This window comes from Coffea eugenioides, chromosome 6 (assembly GCF_003713205.1).
Source record: "Coffea eugenioides isolate CCC68of chromosome 6, Ceug_1.0, whole genome shotgun sequence".
In the NCBI taxonomy this organism is placed as follows: domain Eukaryota; kingdom Viridiplantae; phylum Streptophyta; class Magnoliopsida; order Gentianales; family Rubiaceae; genus Coffea; species Coffea eugenioides.
In genome coordinates, this window is record NC_040040.1 from 4,210,790 (window position 1) to 4,227,608 (window position 16,819).

General features: G+C 37.0%; 3 protein-coding genes across 4 annotated transcripts; all 3 read left to right on the top strand.

The window, feature by feature from the left end:
• The first annotated feature begins 2,906 nt into the window (after nucleotides 1-2,906).
• LOC113775715 (nuclear intron maturase 4, mitochondrial) lies at nucleotides 2,907-6,681 on the top strand. Of its 2 annotated transcripts, none has more exons than XM_027320702.1 (2): nucleotides 2,907-5,743; nucleotides 5,985-6,681. In XM_027320702.1, exon 1 carries the CDS (start codon nucleotides 3,141-3,143, stop codon nucleotides 5,553-5,555), a length of 2,415 nt encoding a protein of 804 aa, XP_027176503.1. In that variant the 5' UTR covers nucleotides 2,907-3,140; the 3' UTR covers nucleotides 5,556-5,743; nucleotides 5,985-6,681. The 2 variants fall into 2 exon arrangements, with proteins under 2 accessions (XP_027176503.1, XP_027176504.1); XM_027320703.1 differs by having other exon boundaries at nucleotides 6,069-6,681.
• A 5,276-nt stretch (nucleotides 6,682-11,957) lies between these two features.
• LOC113775277 (probable F-box protein At2g36090) lies at nucleotides 11,958-13,467 on the top strand. Its single transcript, XM_027320089.1, has one exon. It carries the CDS (start codon nucleotides 12,090-12,092, stop codon nucleotides 13,143-13,145), a length of 1,056 nt encoding a protein of 351 aa, XP_027175890.1. The 5' UTR covers nucleotides 11,958-12,089; the 3' UTR covers nucleotides 13,146-13,467.
• A 526-nt stretch (nucleotides 13,468-13,993) lies between these two features.
• On the top strand, nucleotides 13,994-14,945 carry LOC113776172 (thioredoxin-like protein CITRX, chloroplastic). The gene is made up of 2 exons (XM_027321276.1): nucleotides 13,994-14,354; nucleotides 14,589-14,945. Exons 1-2 carry the CDS (start codon nucleotides 14,121-14,123, stop codon nucleotides 14,778-14,780), a joined length of 426 nt encoding a protein of 141 aa, XP_027177077.1. The 5' UTR covers nucleotides 13,994-14,120; the 3' UTR covers nucleotides 14,781-14,945.
• The last annotated feature ends 1,874 nt before the right edge of the window (nucleotides 14,946-16,819 follow it).

The following is a 16,819-nucleotide window of genomic DNA, read 5'->3' on the forward strand; positions in this document are numbered from 1 at the left end:
AAAGCTCTATCCGTATTCCGTAAACGTGGGGAAACGTACCATCACAGAACTCTCGAGAGTCGAGACATCGTTTCTCTGTCTTTCTCGGGCCATCGCTTCTCTCCCTCCCTCTCATCTTTTTTGTGGGCCATCGCTTCTCTCTTTTTTCACTTCTCAATTTTTTGCCCTTTTTACATATGTCTGCTGCAAACAATAGCCTCCCTCACAGTTTTTATTTAGCAAATCAGCAACTTGTGGTGATTTTAAGTTTAGATCGGAGTTTAAACGACTTTAATCAAATAGAATATCATGATGTTCCAATTTATTTGATTATTTTGATAAAATTTTAAATTATGTTCATGTTTAATTTGTTTATTAATCGAGATGAATTTAAATAAATTTTTACTTAATTGAGATTTGGATAATTTCAACTTTTGATCCGTAAAAGTTTGAGAATTTAGCAAATACAAAATGGTGTTTAAGATTGACTTGAATAGTCAGTGAACTAAATTCAAATAAACTCTTAATAAACCAAATTTTGAGTAGTTTAACCCAGCATTCATCTCTGAATTCAACATGGAAGCTATATGACATCGATCTATTGCATCATAATACTTTACTTTTAATTTTTATTATGTGTTACTTAATTTCATTATATAGTACATGGTAAATTGGTAAAAATACCTACATACAATTTACTCAATATTTTTTTAGCACATTTTTGGCAAATGATAAACTAAACTTTTATTCCCCTAATAAATATTTTTCCTGCAGCAACTTTTGTCGAAATGACAAGATTATTTCTATAAGCAAAATTATAGTACTTAATTTTGAAAATGGCAAGAAATGATTGTGGAAATAAAATTTGAATTGTGACGATAATAGCATTGCAAATCTTAATGCTAGTAATGACAGTAGTGAGTTAAAAAATAAGGGAGGCCAAATTATAGTAAAAACAATAATGTATAGCAATACAAGAGTTGGTTATTTTTTCTTTTATTTGTAGTGGTATAAACGAGTTTAAATGAACTAAATATTATAGTATTTAAACTTGTTTAATTATTTTGACGAGTTTAATTTTGTTTAAATTTAATTTATTTACTTTGCGAATCTGGCTTGAACCAATTTTTATTGAGACAAACTCGAATCAAGCTCGAGTAATTTTAACTCTTTACATGTAAGTTTCAGTTACATGCGTATCAAGCCAAATTTGAGAAAATTTTATCAATAAAAAATGATGTTCAAATTCGGTTTGATTATCAGGTGAACGAAACTTTAATAAGCTCGTATACATCGAATTTGATTTGAATATCAATTAGATTTTTTTTGAGTTTTATATATATTTATTATTTTTCCAACCCCTACTCACGCCTTTTCCGCCCAAACACATAATTCGACCCTTCCCACCTCAACACATGATACAGGTTCGAATCCATGTGACGGTGAAGAAGATTCAGCGTCTGCCCTCAATCAGGTTTCAGTGGCAAAGTAAATTATTTATAGAAAAATCGTTTAAAACGTCCCTCACATTTTATAAAATAATTTTTTTTGTCCCTCATTTTAAAAATATATTTTTATATTCCTTATAAATTTACAATCGTCAAATTTGATTCCTATCTAGATTTTCAACTAGTTTTTTGTCTGAATTCAATACGTGTCTTGCACGTGATCATTTTTAAGGATAAAATTGTCCAATCAAAATTTATACACTCTGATTCATGTTCTTTACATTTCATAAAATAAATTTTTTTGTCCCTCACATTTCATAAAATGAATTTTTTTGCCCCTTACATTTCACAAAATGATTTTTTTCATTTCTCATATTTTACAAAATAAATTTTTCATCCATCATTGATCATGTGTAAGAATAATTGTTTTAAAAACTCATGTATATATTTATTTGATTTCATCTACAAGAGTTTAAAAACTTTGTTAAATTTTCATTCATGTTTATTTTATTTTCCTCAAAAAGTGAAAATAAAGAAGATATTTAATTATAAACATTATCAAGTATTTATATCAAATTAGATTTTGGACAGAAAAAATAAACAATAAAAAAGTATGACAAAAAGAAGCAAGTGATTGACACTTTCAAATTTTAAGACTAGCACAAGGCAAGAAATTCAACTGTTGGTCTTAAAGGTGGCAAGTAAAAATTTCAAATTTAAACTGCAATTTGTTAACAAGACTACCGAATTCAAATTAGAACCGATTAATTAGATGGCCTTATTACACAGTTCAATAAAACGAACTATTATCAAAAGAGAAAGGTTACAAATATTAGATAGATTCATATGGTGAAATTAAATAAATATATATATATTGGATTTAAAACAAAATTATTAGATTTAAACTCATGTATATATCTATTGAATAGCATGTATACAATTATAATTAGTCTGTTTAGGTAAAATCAAATACATATATATTACACGCTATTCATACTATTCAGGTGAAATCAAATAGATATATACATGAATTTAAAAAAAAATTATCTGTACATATAGTCAATGAGGGATGAAAAAATTTATTTTGTGAAATGTGATTAAAAAATTAATTTTGTGAAATGTAAGGGACGAAACAATTCATTTTGTGAAATGTAAGAAACTATAAATCAAATTATGTAAATTTTAATTTGACAATTTTATCTCTAAAAAATGATCACATGTAAGGTATGTGATGAATTTTGGTAAAAAACTAATAAAAAATCTAAGTAGAGATCAAATTTATAAAGAACGTAAAAATATACTTTTAAATGTGAAGGATAAAAAAAATTATTTTATAAAATGTGAATAACGTTTCACATGACTAACCGCAATCTTACAGGCCAGAGCCTTCTCAGAAATACCAATCGCTAAATGCTAATGCGACGGAAGTTTCAGTTTAATTTTGCTGCTTCTCAAGCCTTTCCTCTCTCCATTCTCCACCAAGTCCCCGGCGAGTCTCTGCCTCCATCACTTTTCCTGCAGCAAGGAGCCGTAAACTGGTGGATGCTGAATTTCCACCTTTAATGCTTATCTCCTGCTTGATGATATGCCCCTCAGAAAGATGTTCTCTTTCCTCAAGCATGCCAAGATCTGTGCAACTTTGAGCTTCTACATTTGGGTATCTCACCTTGGCCATGCATTTTTCTTCTTGTTCCTAGATTACCAATATAAAAGATGTGGCTTAGGTTGTCTCATTTTTATAGAAAAATCTGCTTTACAAAACGCACTATTGTCCTGCAAAGATTGCAACATTTTGTTTCAGAGAACAAATTCTCCGGGGCAGCGAGGCCAAGTAGAATGAGGTTCGTGGAGATTTCATTTTATTCAACAGCGCAAAGGGTAGTAACTGATGGCGATGATAAGAGGGGGAGAGGAAAGGGGACACTAGCTATGGACTTAGCTTCTTTGGTTGAAGAATCTTCCATCATTGAGGAGAGAAAGCCCAGAACTCGCATGGGGCTCATGAGGATTCTTGAGCTTCGTATTAAAAAGAGGGTCAAGGAACAGTATATAAACGGCAAGTTCCGAGACCTTATGAGGAAAGTCATTGCTAATCCAAAAACTCTCCGGGACGCTTATGATTGTATCAGGGTGAACTCTAACGTTGACTTGACAACGGATGGGGACAATTTGCCTTTCGAATCCATGGCAGATGAGCTGTTTAGTGGGAATTTTGATGTGAACGCCAATACGCATTCCATATCAACGAGGGGGCCAGATAAGGAAGTTCTTGTTTTCCCAAATGTTAAACTGAAAGTGGTACAAGAGGCCATTAGGATAGTATTGGAAGTTGTCTATAAACCTCACTTTTCTAAGATTTCACACAGTGGTCGAAGCGGGAGGGATCATAAATCTGCTTTAAGATATATTAAGAAAGAGATGAAAGATACTAACTGGTGGTTCACCTTGCTTCTTCACCAGAAACTGAATGGCCGGATCCTTAATAGGCTTATCTCTGATATGCAGAATAAGATAGAAGATCCAGGCCTTTATGCAGTAATCCAAGACATGTTCGATGTGCAGGTTCTGAATTTGGAGTTTGGGGGGTTCCCTAAAGGCCATGGTCTTCCGCAAGAAGGAGTGTTGTCTCCAATCTTGATGAATATTTATCTTGATATATTTGATCGTGAAATTTACAGGATGTCGATGAATTATGAAGCTCTTGATCCAAAATTGGCTACCGAGGATGATGGAACACACTCAAACCTGCGTAACTGGATTAGGAGACAGATGAATGGCAGTATTGCAAAAGAATGCACTACTGTGAAGAGCCCTATCATCAGAATACATTGTTGCCGCTTCTTGGATGAAATTTTTGTTGCCATTTCAGGCTCCAAGGACATTGCTCTTTCATGCAAGTCTGACATCGAGAATTACTTGAAGAATTCTCTACACATAGAGCTTGATCACACAAATGTTATGCCATGTGATGGTCCCCATAGTGTCCGATTTCTTGGAACTTTGATTAAAAGAAGTCTGAAAGAGAACCCAACAGTAAGAGCTGTCCACAAGTTGAAGGAAAAAGTAAAGCTGTTTGCTTCACAGAAACAAGAGGCTTGGGATGCTGGGACTGTTAGAATAGGAAAGAAATGTCTAGCTCATGGGCTGAAGAAGGTAAAAGAATCTGAGATAAAGCATCTAGCTGACAAGACCTCGATTTTAAGCCAAATTTCCTGTTTCCGTAAAGCTGGTATGGAAACTGATCACTGGTACAAACTCCTGCTGAAGGTATGGATGCAGAATATTAATGCTAAGTGTGAGCCCAGTGAGGAGTTGATCTTGTCTAAGCACGTTGTGGAACCATCCGTTCCACAAGAACTAAGAGACTCCTATTATGATTTCCAGAAGCATGCCAAAGAATATGTTTCATCAGAGACAACTGCTACTCTTGCTCTTCTGCCTAGTCCTAATCCACCAGTATCTCCTTTTATCACAGAAATTAAAGCCCCTGTTGAAGCCATAAAGAAGCGTCTCATAAGATATGGATTAACAAATGCTGATGGATTCCCTCAAATGTGTCATATTCTAATTTTACAGGATGATGATCATATCATTCATTGGTTTTCAGGAATTGTTGGCCGGTGGCTTAGATGGTATAATGAGTGTGACAACTTTAATGAGGTTAAGCTTATTATATCTGGTCAAGTAAGGATGTCCTGCATCCGAACACTGGCTGCAAAATATAGAATACATGAGATTGAAATAGAGAAAAGGTTTGATTCCCTACTCAGCAGAATTCCTTCCACCCAAGAGGTAGAACAGGAGATAACTGATGAAGCTCTTAGTAATGACGACACCTTGTTCAACGGAATGTCTAATAACAGTCTATGTTTGTTATCTTTGGCAAGAATGGTAAGCCAGTCGCGACCTTGCAACTGCTTTGTCATGGGATGCACGGTTGCTGCTCCTTGTGTTTATACTCTTCATGTGATGGAAAGACAGAAATTCCCAGGCTGGAAGACTGGATTTTCAAGCTCCATCCATCCTTGCCTAAATAGGAGGCGAATTGGGCTGTGCAGGCAGCATTTAAAAGATTTGTTTCTTGGTAATACATCACTTCAATCTATTAATTTTGGTGCTTGGAGGTGAAAATCCCGGTATAGTTTCTTCTTAATCAGTGGAGTCCCCAGCCTATAAACAGCCCAATGCTTGAGAAAGGTCTTTAACATACGCTCTAGCGTGAAGACTACAGTAATTCTTCCTAACTAAAGCAGAACTGCAGTAGATGGATGACAGATTGTTCATGCTATATAGTAGTTGGACATGTTAACTATAAGGTATCTATTTCAGTTTTGTCTAATTGGTTGACTTGCCTGATGTTCTCTGGTCTGTTCAGTTGTTCTTACTTTAATTTTATTGAATAGTTTCTCTGCCAAATTATCTCACATGAACACGAGCTCATTTCAGTATTGCCGACTTTTATATCACTTTTCATTGTAAATAAGAGAACTCTGTTACGTTGCTGTAAAAGGAACCGGGATAGGTGGTAGTACTAATTTGTTTTAGCTTTTGTTGCAGAGCTCTGAGCAAAATTCTTGGCATGCTTGAAACCCCTGGAATTTTTCACCCTTTCTTCTTCTAACGTGCAACTTTGTCTTGGAGACCTTATGTCATACTATTTAGGATTGAAGAAGGCATGGTAAATACAAAGAGTAGTGCTTTTCAGAGGTTGATAGGTACGGGAACGTAGAAGGAGCATGATACAACGGAGGTAGCCAGCCAAAGTGGATCCAGACAGTCAGACACTGTTTTCCAGCTCAAGACTGTCATGCACGGATAGAGTCATACAAGACTGTCATGCCTTTGTATGAAGTTTCTACATGTCAAAAATTTGCCTGATCAGCTGATGTTGTTGACGTTAATCATTTCAAGTACAAGGTGAATGTCCGCCACCTCCCCATCGATCAAATTTTATTCGCATTCAAGCTGCTGAAAGTGGAATTGCTTCATGAATAACGTGGTGGATAGATACCGAAGAAAGAGGAAAAGTCTATAAGTAAACTTGGGCACCCTCTGTTACTTATCTAAGGCGCTTCCATAGTACCTGATAATAGTTATCAAAGTAGCCATTTCTAGAATGTGAGTACTATGCATGTTCTACTTATTCCACTTTAAATGTAATATCATGCCACAATATGGAGATCCGGAACTTAAAAAACAGAGACACATAATTCCGGCAAATATGTGGTCGTTCGGTGCCATGCTTCCCGTTCGTGGATAGGGAAGAAATTGATTAATTTGCTTCAGCACTTTGAAGCATTGGTAGCTCCCGTATTACCCTTTGGTGTTTCAGCATGAAAAATGTAGAGCGAAAATCAGTACATTCACATCAAGCCTCTGCTTCTGATTGCGTAAAAGTTGATATTAGAAAATCAGAATCAAAAAGCACCAAAATAGATGCTTCTGATATTCAGCTTTTTTAAGCTTTTAAAAATCTAAAATCAGGTTATAAAAAGCTGTTGAGAACACAACAAAATAGCTTTTTTAAAATCAAAATCTGGAATCAGGTCTCGAAAATCAATTAAGAGCAAGGCCTTATAGGATAATAATAGTTCACTCAAGGTCCGTGTACACACACCACACCACACCACTTGTAATAATGTTGCAATTTTTATTACTCTTTAAACTCATGGTGACCTATTGTGCCTGAGTGAGCTATTGATCGACTTCCAAGCCTCAACGTTGTTGACCCTTGAGTTCTTTCTTGGTTGTTAATTGGCCTTCGTGTGTTTTTTTTTTATATATATATAAGCAGGCAGGCAGCTACCGAACCTAGTAAATTCATAACCATTAATTTAAAAAAAAAAAAAAGGAAAACCGACATTCTTGCTTGTATGAGTATGACTTCGTCAAATTTCAATTATGACGTCAACTAGGCGAAAAGATGCCACTACAAAATCAATCTGGTTTGAGATTGACTGTATGTACAACCCCAAGATGTAAAGTTGATAGAACTTTCAGTGATCAAATATTTTAAGCCAAAAAAAAAAAAGAAAAGAAGAAGAAACCTCATAAACTTGAATGAGGATGTAAGATTGTTGGGTTCAAAGAAATCCATGGAAATACCATTCTGATTATGGTGTACCAATAATGTCCTAGTTTGCCTGGTTCGGCAAGAAGACCTCGACTGCCTAGTTTTTAACCGGCGTTATGTGGCTTGAAGCTTCAAAGCGAAGTAGTTGGACGAGGAGATGGATACAAAGGGCTTCCAATTCAAGTTTCACTTTCACCGTCAAAAGGATGAGGATTAGAGTTTAATAAGATTGGCTAATTGGGTCTGCTGTCTCTTTCGCATTGCAAATTTGCTATATGCCAACATTTTCAATGGAGACATGGAGCCAACCTGCCTACCCGGCCGGTCCTAACCTCAACTCGTGATTTTAACATTTTTTGTCATATGCCGTGGGGTGTAACGCAGAGGGACGTGCCCTTTTGCCACGAATCTCCTAATTCCTTTAATTGAGTTGTGGCATATGGTCCTACGGCGGTATGGCTAGACACTGCTTGATCTTTATTGGAGTGGGGTTTTATTTGTGTTTGGACCGGTGGAAAGGCAGGCGTCTGTTATCTTCCTAATTTTGGTTCCTGCTATTTATTAATTGTGCTAGCATTTCAGGTCAGAATGATGGGTTTCAGGTTCCCTAATTTCGTATATAACTTGCTAAAACTCTTCACACGTTTTTCTTCAAGATTCATAAAAACCGGTAAGAGAGTCACCCGTCCTTGTAAATTTTTTGCGCATTTCTTTTGAGAATCATTATTATTGCAACATTTGAGATGGATTTTTTACCGCGGTTAATAACAGAATGGCAAAGGCCACATTGATGTGCTTCTCATCGATGTGGATTATGCACGACTCAGAGCAGTATAGATACCATATTAATGATTTTCACTTGCTACTGGGTACTAAGACCAAAAAATAAAATAAAATAAAATCCTTGCTTACGGATGTGGATGATCTAGGAGATAAATGGCGTTCAACCTCATGATGCAGGCTGATACTGACCCCACCAAGCAAGTAGAAAACATAGAGGTGGCCCTTTGTAATCTAAGTTGAATTTAAAAATTGTGATTTCTTTTTTCTCCCGTAGCCATGCTGTCATTATCTGTGGCAGAGTATTTCCCAACTACAAAGTCTAGAATAAAAGTAAACTAATCCGCATAAAACAAAACAAGAGCCGATTCAATTGTCGAGAAAATCTAGTCTATTCTATGATGTAACCCCTCTCCAGTTTATGCTGATGACTCGATATTCAGGATTTATTAAGAGGAGAGGTTAGCGTGAAGGAGCCGGTAATTAAACTAATCATGCGGCGGGCCAGTGCATAATGCATTGTTTTGATTAGTTTACGAATTTAAGAAGTGGGGAAGGAAATTCTATGGACGGAGGAGTTACGTGTAGTTTCTCTCATTATTGGCTTTGGAAAGGAGACCCGCGACCGTCATTGAAAGCTACCGTTGTCCTTTTTGTTATGTAGGGACTAGGGAGCGTTCCTATTTATGTTTCATATTCGGACTTGGGAGAGAGATGCAAAAAGGTTGGAGTACCAAATAATTTACTCAAAAAAAGTTTTCATTGAACTTGCACGAGAAGGGAAACATACTATAATAAAAACTAGAAATAGTAAAAGAGTAAAGAAGCTATGTTAGGTGCATTTGGACTGTGATTTTTTGCAGATAATTTATTTTAAAAATCCTGAGTAAATTATTTTCTTACCCTCCAGTGGTTTTACGTAATGTTAGAGGATCTTCTTAAGGTTTTAAAATAGACACATAACCCTTCTGTGGTTTTATGTAAAGTAAAAAATTTGATGAAATACACAATTAGTTACGATGTTTATACCAAATACACTTTAAAAAGCGCGTGTGATAAAATTTTAATATTCATGTAACTGTCTTATAATTTGTATAAATATCCATTTGATCCCCTGCTATTTTTGCATTTATCAATGTAATCTCTTATATATTTTTTATACAAAATAGTTAAACCGTCGATTGATTTAGTATTTAAGTAATGGCACTACTAGTATTTCAATTAACGACGTTACATAGACTATTTTCCGTCAAGTGTCCCCTTTACATAAAATCATAGGTCGTAGTGTCAACATTTTGAAATGTTAGAGGAGTCATGTGATAATAGATAAAATTACAAGAAATTATATGTAATTTACCCAGAAATCTTTCATTGAACTTGCAGGAGAAGGGAAACATAATAAAAGCTCATATTTCAGACTTGAAAATTGATTCAACAAAAAGCCTTGATTGATGATTATTGAAGAGAGCTAATTAAGGGGAGGGAAGCGAAAGAGGCGTTGACAACAAGCTTCAATTCAAAGATACACCATTCAAAACATACACATTTTTAGTAATTTTAGGCCTTTAGTCAGTATCAGTTCCTATCAGTCATCTTTAAGCTAAAAGGGACGGAACAAGCAGCCCCTATCATGCCAATTATTGCCAGAAAAACACCTCTCGATAGGGGTAACAATCACAAAACATTAGTTTTTGACATAGTTGCAATGATATACAATAACTAACATGCTAATCTAGATGAATAATTACCTCAAAAAAAGTACTAAAACATCTTAATCCACTCAATTCAAGAAAACAATTAAAAGTAATGAAGTACGTACTTTAGATTTGCAGTCAAATAGTTTTAAGTAGATAGTTAAACATATTGGCAAATCAAATGAAGTGAAAAATTGCCTAAATGGAATCATCAATAAAGTAGCAAATGATTTGAAAATTACCGTAACTAATAGTTAAAACAACAAAAGAAGTAGATACAATCTATTAATGAAAAAATTTATGATGACAAACTTATTTTAAACCACAAATAACAATTAACAAATGTGATCTCCTCCCTATCAAGCCTATCTAACATGGGCAATTGAATTAAAACACTTAAAAAAGTATTGCACATACAACTTGCAAGATTACAAATTTCTTACAACCAAAAAAGTAGATTAGCTAAAGAAAACATACCTATTGAGAAAGATGTTGCAAAATGGGAAAGAGTAGTAGCTAATATAGCAACATCTGAATTCAATAGACTACATGATTGTAGTGGAATAAAGTTATAGGTAAATGAAATGAATTTGAATAGATGGGAGTTACTATGGTAACAGCCAAGAAACCAAACTTCTCTACTAATCAGCATTAATTGTGTCTTAACATCTATATATCATAAGTTTGCAAATAACTATTGAGAGAGGCTTTAAGAAATTAAGAGACTTGGATGTTAATACAATTAAATGATTAAAAGGATTTTTATGTAATTCCACTAAAACACAAGCTGAATTCAATGGTACCTAATATATTAATTGGATATTGAATACTGTCACATGTTAAACTTACCCATAACTTTAAATGTCTAAGAGGACATTTAAGTAATTATAAAAAAAAAACCAAATCAGCTATAATGATTCATATTTAATACTCCAATTGCACTTCAAATACTTTCATATTCCCAAAATAGCCCCATCATTGCAGTTGAAATCTTTATCCATCGAATACTGTCACATGTTAAACTTACCCATAGCTTTAAATGTCTGAAAGGACATTTAAGTAATTATAAAAAAAAACCAAATCAGCTATAATGATTCATATTTAATATTCCAATTGCACCTCAAATACTCTTATATTCCCAAAATAGCCCCATCCTTGCGGTTGAAATTTTTGCCCTAAACTCATTCTTATATAGTATAAGGATACTTACTATGGAGGGATACCTTCTTTTTTTTTTTTCTTCAAGAAATGATAAGTAATATTATTAATAAGATTAATCTTTTCTGTGCAGACAATGTAATAGGATTAATATTTCTTACGCTGACAGTACTGTCAGCGTTGTCAGCGTTGAATAGATGATTAATATGAAAAATTTTAAATTTTAAATTTAATTTTTACACATATATCATAAATTAAATTATAATAATATATTCACTATCAGTATATATAAGATTTATTCTTATTAATATTGGGTAAACTTTACTAGGGATGGATGTAAACCAAGTAAGTTTTTTTGAGATTTTTGAAACTGAATTCAAGTCATATTACCGTACCCGTCATAAATCCTCACCGTTGCGGGGGCTGCAGATTCACTAAACGAGGTGCTAAAAAATAAGAGGCATTCTATAAATTTATAAATATTATACAGTAACATTTTGAGTACTTATCCTCGGGACTTTCTTCCAACATACCGGGCTTTTTTTCCCCTCCATTAAAGAAAATTTTAGAATTGCATGGAGATGGAGGAGATAAATCATGTTGTACATATTAGAATGATCGATCACTTAAAAACGTTTTTCAAGTCCATTTGAGTCGCCCTGCTCGTGGTCAAACCCCAATACCCGAGTCCACTTTCTGAGACTGATCGCCTTTTCTCCGTAATTAAAGATACAATTGAGGGTAAAATTGGACTCATAAACTTAAGTACTGTGTACTATGATTTATGACGACCCATATGTATGTATGTATATATACTGCCTCACTTGAAAAAAAAAAATCATCCCGCTTGCACTCAAAGCCTCAAACTTGCATTTTCGGTCACCGGCCGACTGGGGAAGCCGGGCCTGCCTACTGCTAAACTATTAGACTCCCACACCTGAAACCACCACCCACCAGATGAACCCCACCTCAAAACCCCTACTGCCATCCTCCGACTCCTCCACCGCCAAGACTGATGATCAAGGCGGTGCTACCCCCAACTTTTCCATGTTGCACCCCGACATCATTGAATCTCACATCCTCACCCGCCTTGACGGGCCCAGTCTCGCCACAACCAGCTGTTCCTCCGCAACTCTCCACCGCCTCTCCGCCCAAGAACACCTGTGGTCTCAAATATGCCGCTCGACGTGGCCCTCAACCGCCTTGCCACGTGTCTCCCGACTCATTTCTGCATTCCCCGACGGCGGCCCTCGCGCCTTCTTCGCAAACTCCTTCCCTCTCCCTCTACCGGACCCCACTTCCGCCGCTTCACGCTCACCGCAGCCGTCGGAATTGATCTCGGCCGTCGATATATACTACAGGAGCGAGTTAATCCTCGCAAAGGTTGAGGAGACGGAGACCGTGACCGGGTGGTTCCGGTGCTCTCCTTTTAGAATTGACCTGCTGGAACCCAAGGACGTGGTCCCCACACCAATAAAACACCCGGAGGGAGACAACGACAGTGGGACGTCCCTGATGGAAGACATGACGCTGAGCTGGATTTTGATAGACCCAGCCGGGAGGCGAGCGGTGAACTTGTCATCCCACAAGCCCGTTGCGGTGCAGCGGCACTGGTTGAGCGGGGAGGTGCAGGTGCGGTTTGCGTCAATCCTGGTGGGTGATCATAAGGGGCCGGCGAGGGGTCACGTGCAGTGCGAGGTGGTGGTCACGTGCGGGAAGTCGGAGGGAGGGGAGATGCGGGTGAGGGACGTGAGCATGGAGATGGAGGACATGGACGGGATGCACTTGAATGGGAAGGACAGCCTGGTCATTTTGCACAGGGCTCTGGAGGGCAAAAGGGGAAAAGCGAGAAATAGAGGAGAGGAAGGGAGGAGGAGGTACGAGGAGTACGTGGGAATGAAGAGTGAAAGGAAAGAGCGACAGATGAGGACAGAAGGGGCATTGGATGTAATGTGCGTGGCTTCTGGGGTAATTACATTCGTGGCCTTTTGGTGCTTCGTTTGGTGGAGATGATACTACTCTCTCTACTAACAAACAACTTATCTCAAATATAGTTAGTGGTAATTGAGGAAAAGAAAGGATAAATAGTAGAGTCCTAAAAGGAAAGAAAGAAGGAAGAATTCCAAATTGCAAATACGTTGTTAGCTTTTTTGTTTGTAATTGTACAGAGGAGGTGGTGGGCAATAGGGATGAGGAGATGAAATACTTTGTGTAAGGCGGAACGTTGGATCAAAAGCGAAAGGTCACTGGGTGCTGATTTTTTGTTGCTAACTTTTACTGTCATATGGTCTTAAAACTCACCCAATTCCAAAGCAGCTTTTAAGTTTTAATTGTATGTAATGTTGTTGTTCAATCTAATCAGAGTTAGTACCATTCGTAAAATCTGTCACGACTCACATTAAGGGTGGAAATCATCATTCATCGTCACCGACCACAACAGGCGCAAACTGGAAGAAATGAATCCAAAGCTGAAGAGGAGCTTCAGGGTAGGAAAGGATGTTTACCTAAAGATCTTGCAAGATGGTAACACTGTTCAATGAAAAGTTGAACGGGTAAAAGAAAGAGGCGTTGTGATGATTCTTTACCATCCCTTTCTTTTCTTTTGGCTACAAAATCAAAAGAGGAGAGACAAGTCTCTAATTATAAGAAGAGTGAATGGCCCAAAAGGTCACTAAACTATTAAAAATGGCACCCTCTGGTCACTAAACTTTTTTTGTGGCCGAAAAGGTCACTAAACTCGCAAAAACTCTCCAGCGAAGTCATTTTACCGAATTTCACCGGTTCCTCATCCGGTAACGGGGTCAATATGGAGTGGAGGAATATAGTAAAGGGGCAAAAATGTCAAACAAAATATGGTCAACCTTTTTTTCTCTCCCCCTCCTTTCTGCTGGAAATGCCGCACATCAGATAAGGTGACAGTTCCTTTTTCCGACTTCCTCTCTTTAGCATCAGGTAAGGAGGAAAACGGACGGCGGGCGGGCAAAAAAAATGGACTCTGCTCTCTCTTCTTCTTCTTCCTTTCATGCTCCGCCACGTCTTGGTCCCTCTGGCATGAATCTACTACAAACCCATTACTCCAGCTCTTTCTTCTTCAACCCCGTCCCCAACAGAAATCCCATCTCCACAGCCAACAGGCCCTCTTTGCTTTCAACTCAACAGCCATCAAGAAAGTTGCGTTGCCTACCACCTGCTGGCAAGTATGTCAGAGAGGATTATCTTGTGGTAATATTCGGTACTCTTTTTTTGTAGCTGATTACATAGTACTGCTCTGTTAGTGGCTGGTTTCTTGGGATTAGGCGGTGCAGAGAATTCATTGTTTAGCATGCAACAACTACAAAGTGTTTTTCTAGTATATTTTTCATTTTTGTCTTTTTTTTCCTGCGAGAAAAAGGAAGCTTTTTTCGATGTTTTTCAGAGGCTTATTGGGGGGTTTTTTGTTTTGCTTCCTTTGTGTAGAAAAAACTGTCTGCTAAAGAAGTCCAAGATCTGGTGAAGGGAGAGAGAAATGTACCACTAATAATCGATTTCTACGCAACATGGTGCGGTCCCTGTATTTTGATGGCTCAAGAACTTGAAATGGTATGGATAGTAATTGGATTCAGCTTATATGTTAGCACAATGCCACTTCTTTTTTTTTCTTTTTTTTAAATTTCTCCTTGACTTTCTTGATTCGTATCCTGATGAATCGGTTTATTGCGTCTTGCCATGAGTCATTGGACAGGATGAAATGGAAGGAGATTTTTCCTTGAATAGATGAGAGAAGATTTGTCTTTCAACAAATGAAAAGAGGACTCAGCTAATTTCTAGATCTAAGGCACGACTTGCGAGAGAAAAAAAGGTTGACCATATTTTGTTTGATATTTTTGCCCCTTTACTATATTCCTCCACTCCATATTGACCATGTTACCGGATGAGGAACCGGTGAAATTCGGTAAAATGACTTCGCTGGAGAGTTTTTGCGAGTTTAGTGACCTTTTCGGCCACAAAAAAAGTTTAGTGACCAGAGGGTGCCATTTTTAATAGTTTAGTGACCTTTTGGGCCATTCACTCTTATAAGAAACAGTAGTAACCCAAAGGGTGAATGTAATAAGAAAAAGTTTTCACTAATGTTAGATGGTAATACATGATTCCCTCTTCGTCGTTGGACTATGGAGCATGTTTGCATGTAAGATTGTAGCAAGGTAGTTTTTTTTTTTTTTTTTTTTTTGAATTACAGAAATGTGGTCAGGTTATAGAACAATAACTACCTTGCTAGACCTAAAGAGAACCCGTATCTCAAAACCTAGTGGATTGGTTATTGGGTATGAAACAATAAAAAAAATCAAATAATTGATTGATAAAAATAAGAAAATAATTACTCCAACAAAAACATTTATGACGTTGCAAATTTTCTTTTTTTCAAAATAAAAACCAACGGTTGATGGAGTATATAGCTGCCATTGTTAACGTCGATATCATCATGCAAGTATTAACCCACCCGTCTGTGTCTGTCTGTGTATAGGAGGAAGGGAAGGAGCATGAATGCTGCATCATCTTCTTCACCAGTCACCACACACAAATATGATTATGATTAAATTATGAATATGAATATGAATAATTTTCAGCTAAATATCCTGTGCTTCGAGGAAGGACCGAACTAATTGAGCTTGCGACCTAACCTAACCCAGCAGAAATGGGAAAATGAAGATATCAAATTCCTTCCATACCGAAAATTTCAATCTTTTCCATTTGGATGCATCCACAGTTCATAACAACTACCTCTCCGTCGCTTTCTAGGGAAATGAGTTTGGCAAGAACTTGTTCAACTCACTCATTGCCAATAAGAAAGAAAACTACACTGTGTACTCTGTACAGTACGGTACGAAACAATAACAAGTAAACAGAAAATAGTAGTATGCTTATCATAGAAATGGAAATGGAAGCAAAGCTCAATGACGGATCAATACACAAACCGTGAAGGGGGACACAAGAATCAGAAAATTTATTTCAGTTGAGATTGAAAAATAAGATATCCATCCTTCATCTAATTACCAATTTAATGTTCCCTAGGGCACAGAGTGAGATAGTGATGACAGCAGATGGGCCGGGAAAAAAAACACAAAGCTAACGCCAACGATTCGGCGTCAGTTATTCTCAATTCAATTTCAGAAGCCATTGAATTTCAAAAGGACGCATTCGTTATTAACCCTCCATGTACCCTGACCACAATTGTTTTTTATTTTTCATATGTTGACAGCAGAACCCAATACGCAATTTCTCAGTATTATAATTCTGAGTGATGTTATTTAAGAGCATGGTGGGGAACCGACCTCCAATGAAGAGCTTGGAAGCTATGCCTCTGCGCGAGATGGGCCGATGATAGAAAATGGAAACAGATGACCACAGAGCCATTTGTGTTGATGAATGCACACACTAGCAGAATCGAAAACATGTCGACAGTTGGAGTTGTCAATGTCCAATAATGAGAATGCTGATCGAGTGGCCATCATTTCCAATTCCATTGAAGTGGGGCTTCCAGCCATAAAAAATCTCTGCCTACCGTCCTGCAACACTGTCCTCTTTGTTTCAAGGGTTTGTTCCGAGCCCGTTACGCAAACTCTGGATAGCTGATCGTTATTTAAGAGCATGGTGGGGAACCGACCTCCAAGAGCTTGGAAGCTATGCCTCTGCGCGAGATCCGACAGATG

Bases quoted from the DNA above. Each gene is read 5' to 3' on its own strand.
- LOC113775715 (XM_027320702.1), top strand. From the start codon at position 3,141: ATGTGGCTTAGGTTGTCTCATTTTTATAGAAAAATCTGCTTTACAAAA.
- LOC113775277 (XM_027320089.1), top strand. From the start codon at position 12,090: ATGAACCCCACCTCAAAACCCCTACTGCCATCCTCCGACTCCTCCACC.
- LOC113776172 (XM_027321276.1), top strand. From the start codon at position 14,121: ATGGACTCTGCTCTCTCTTCTTCTTCTTCCTTTCATGCTCCGCCACGT. The intron at 14,355-14,588 runs GTAATATTCGGT...TCCTTTGTGTAG, and splicing joins TCAGAGAGGATTATCTTGTG to AAAAAACTGTCTGCTAAAGA.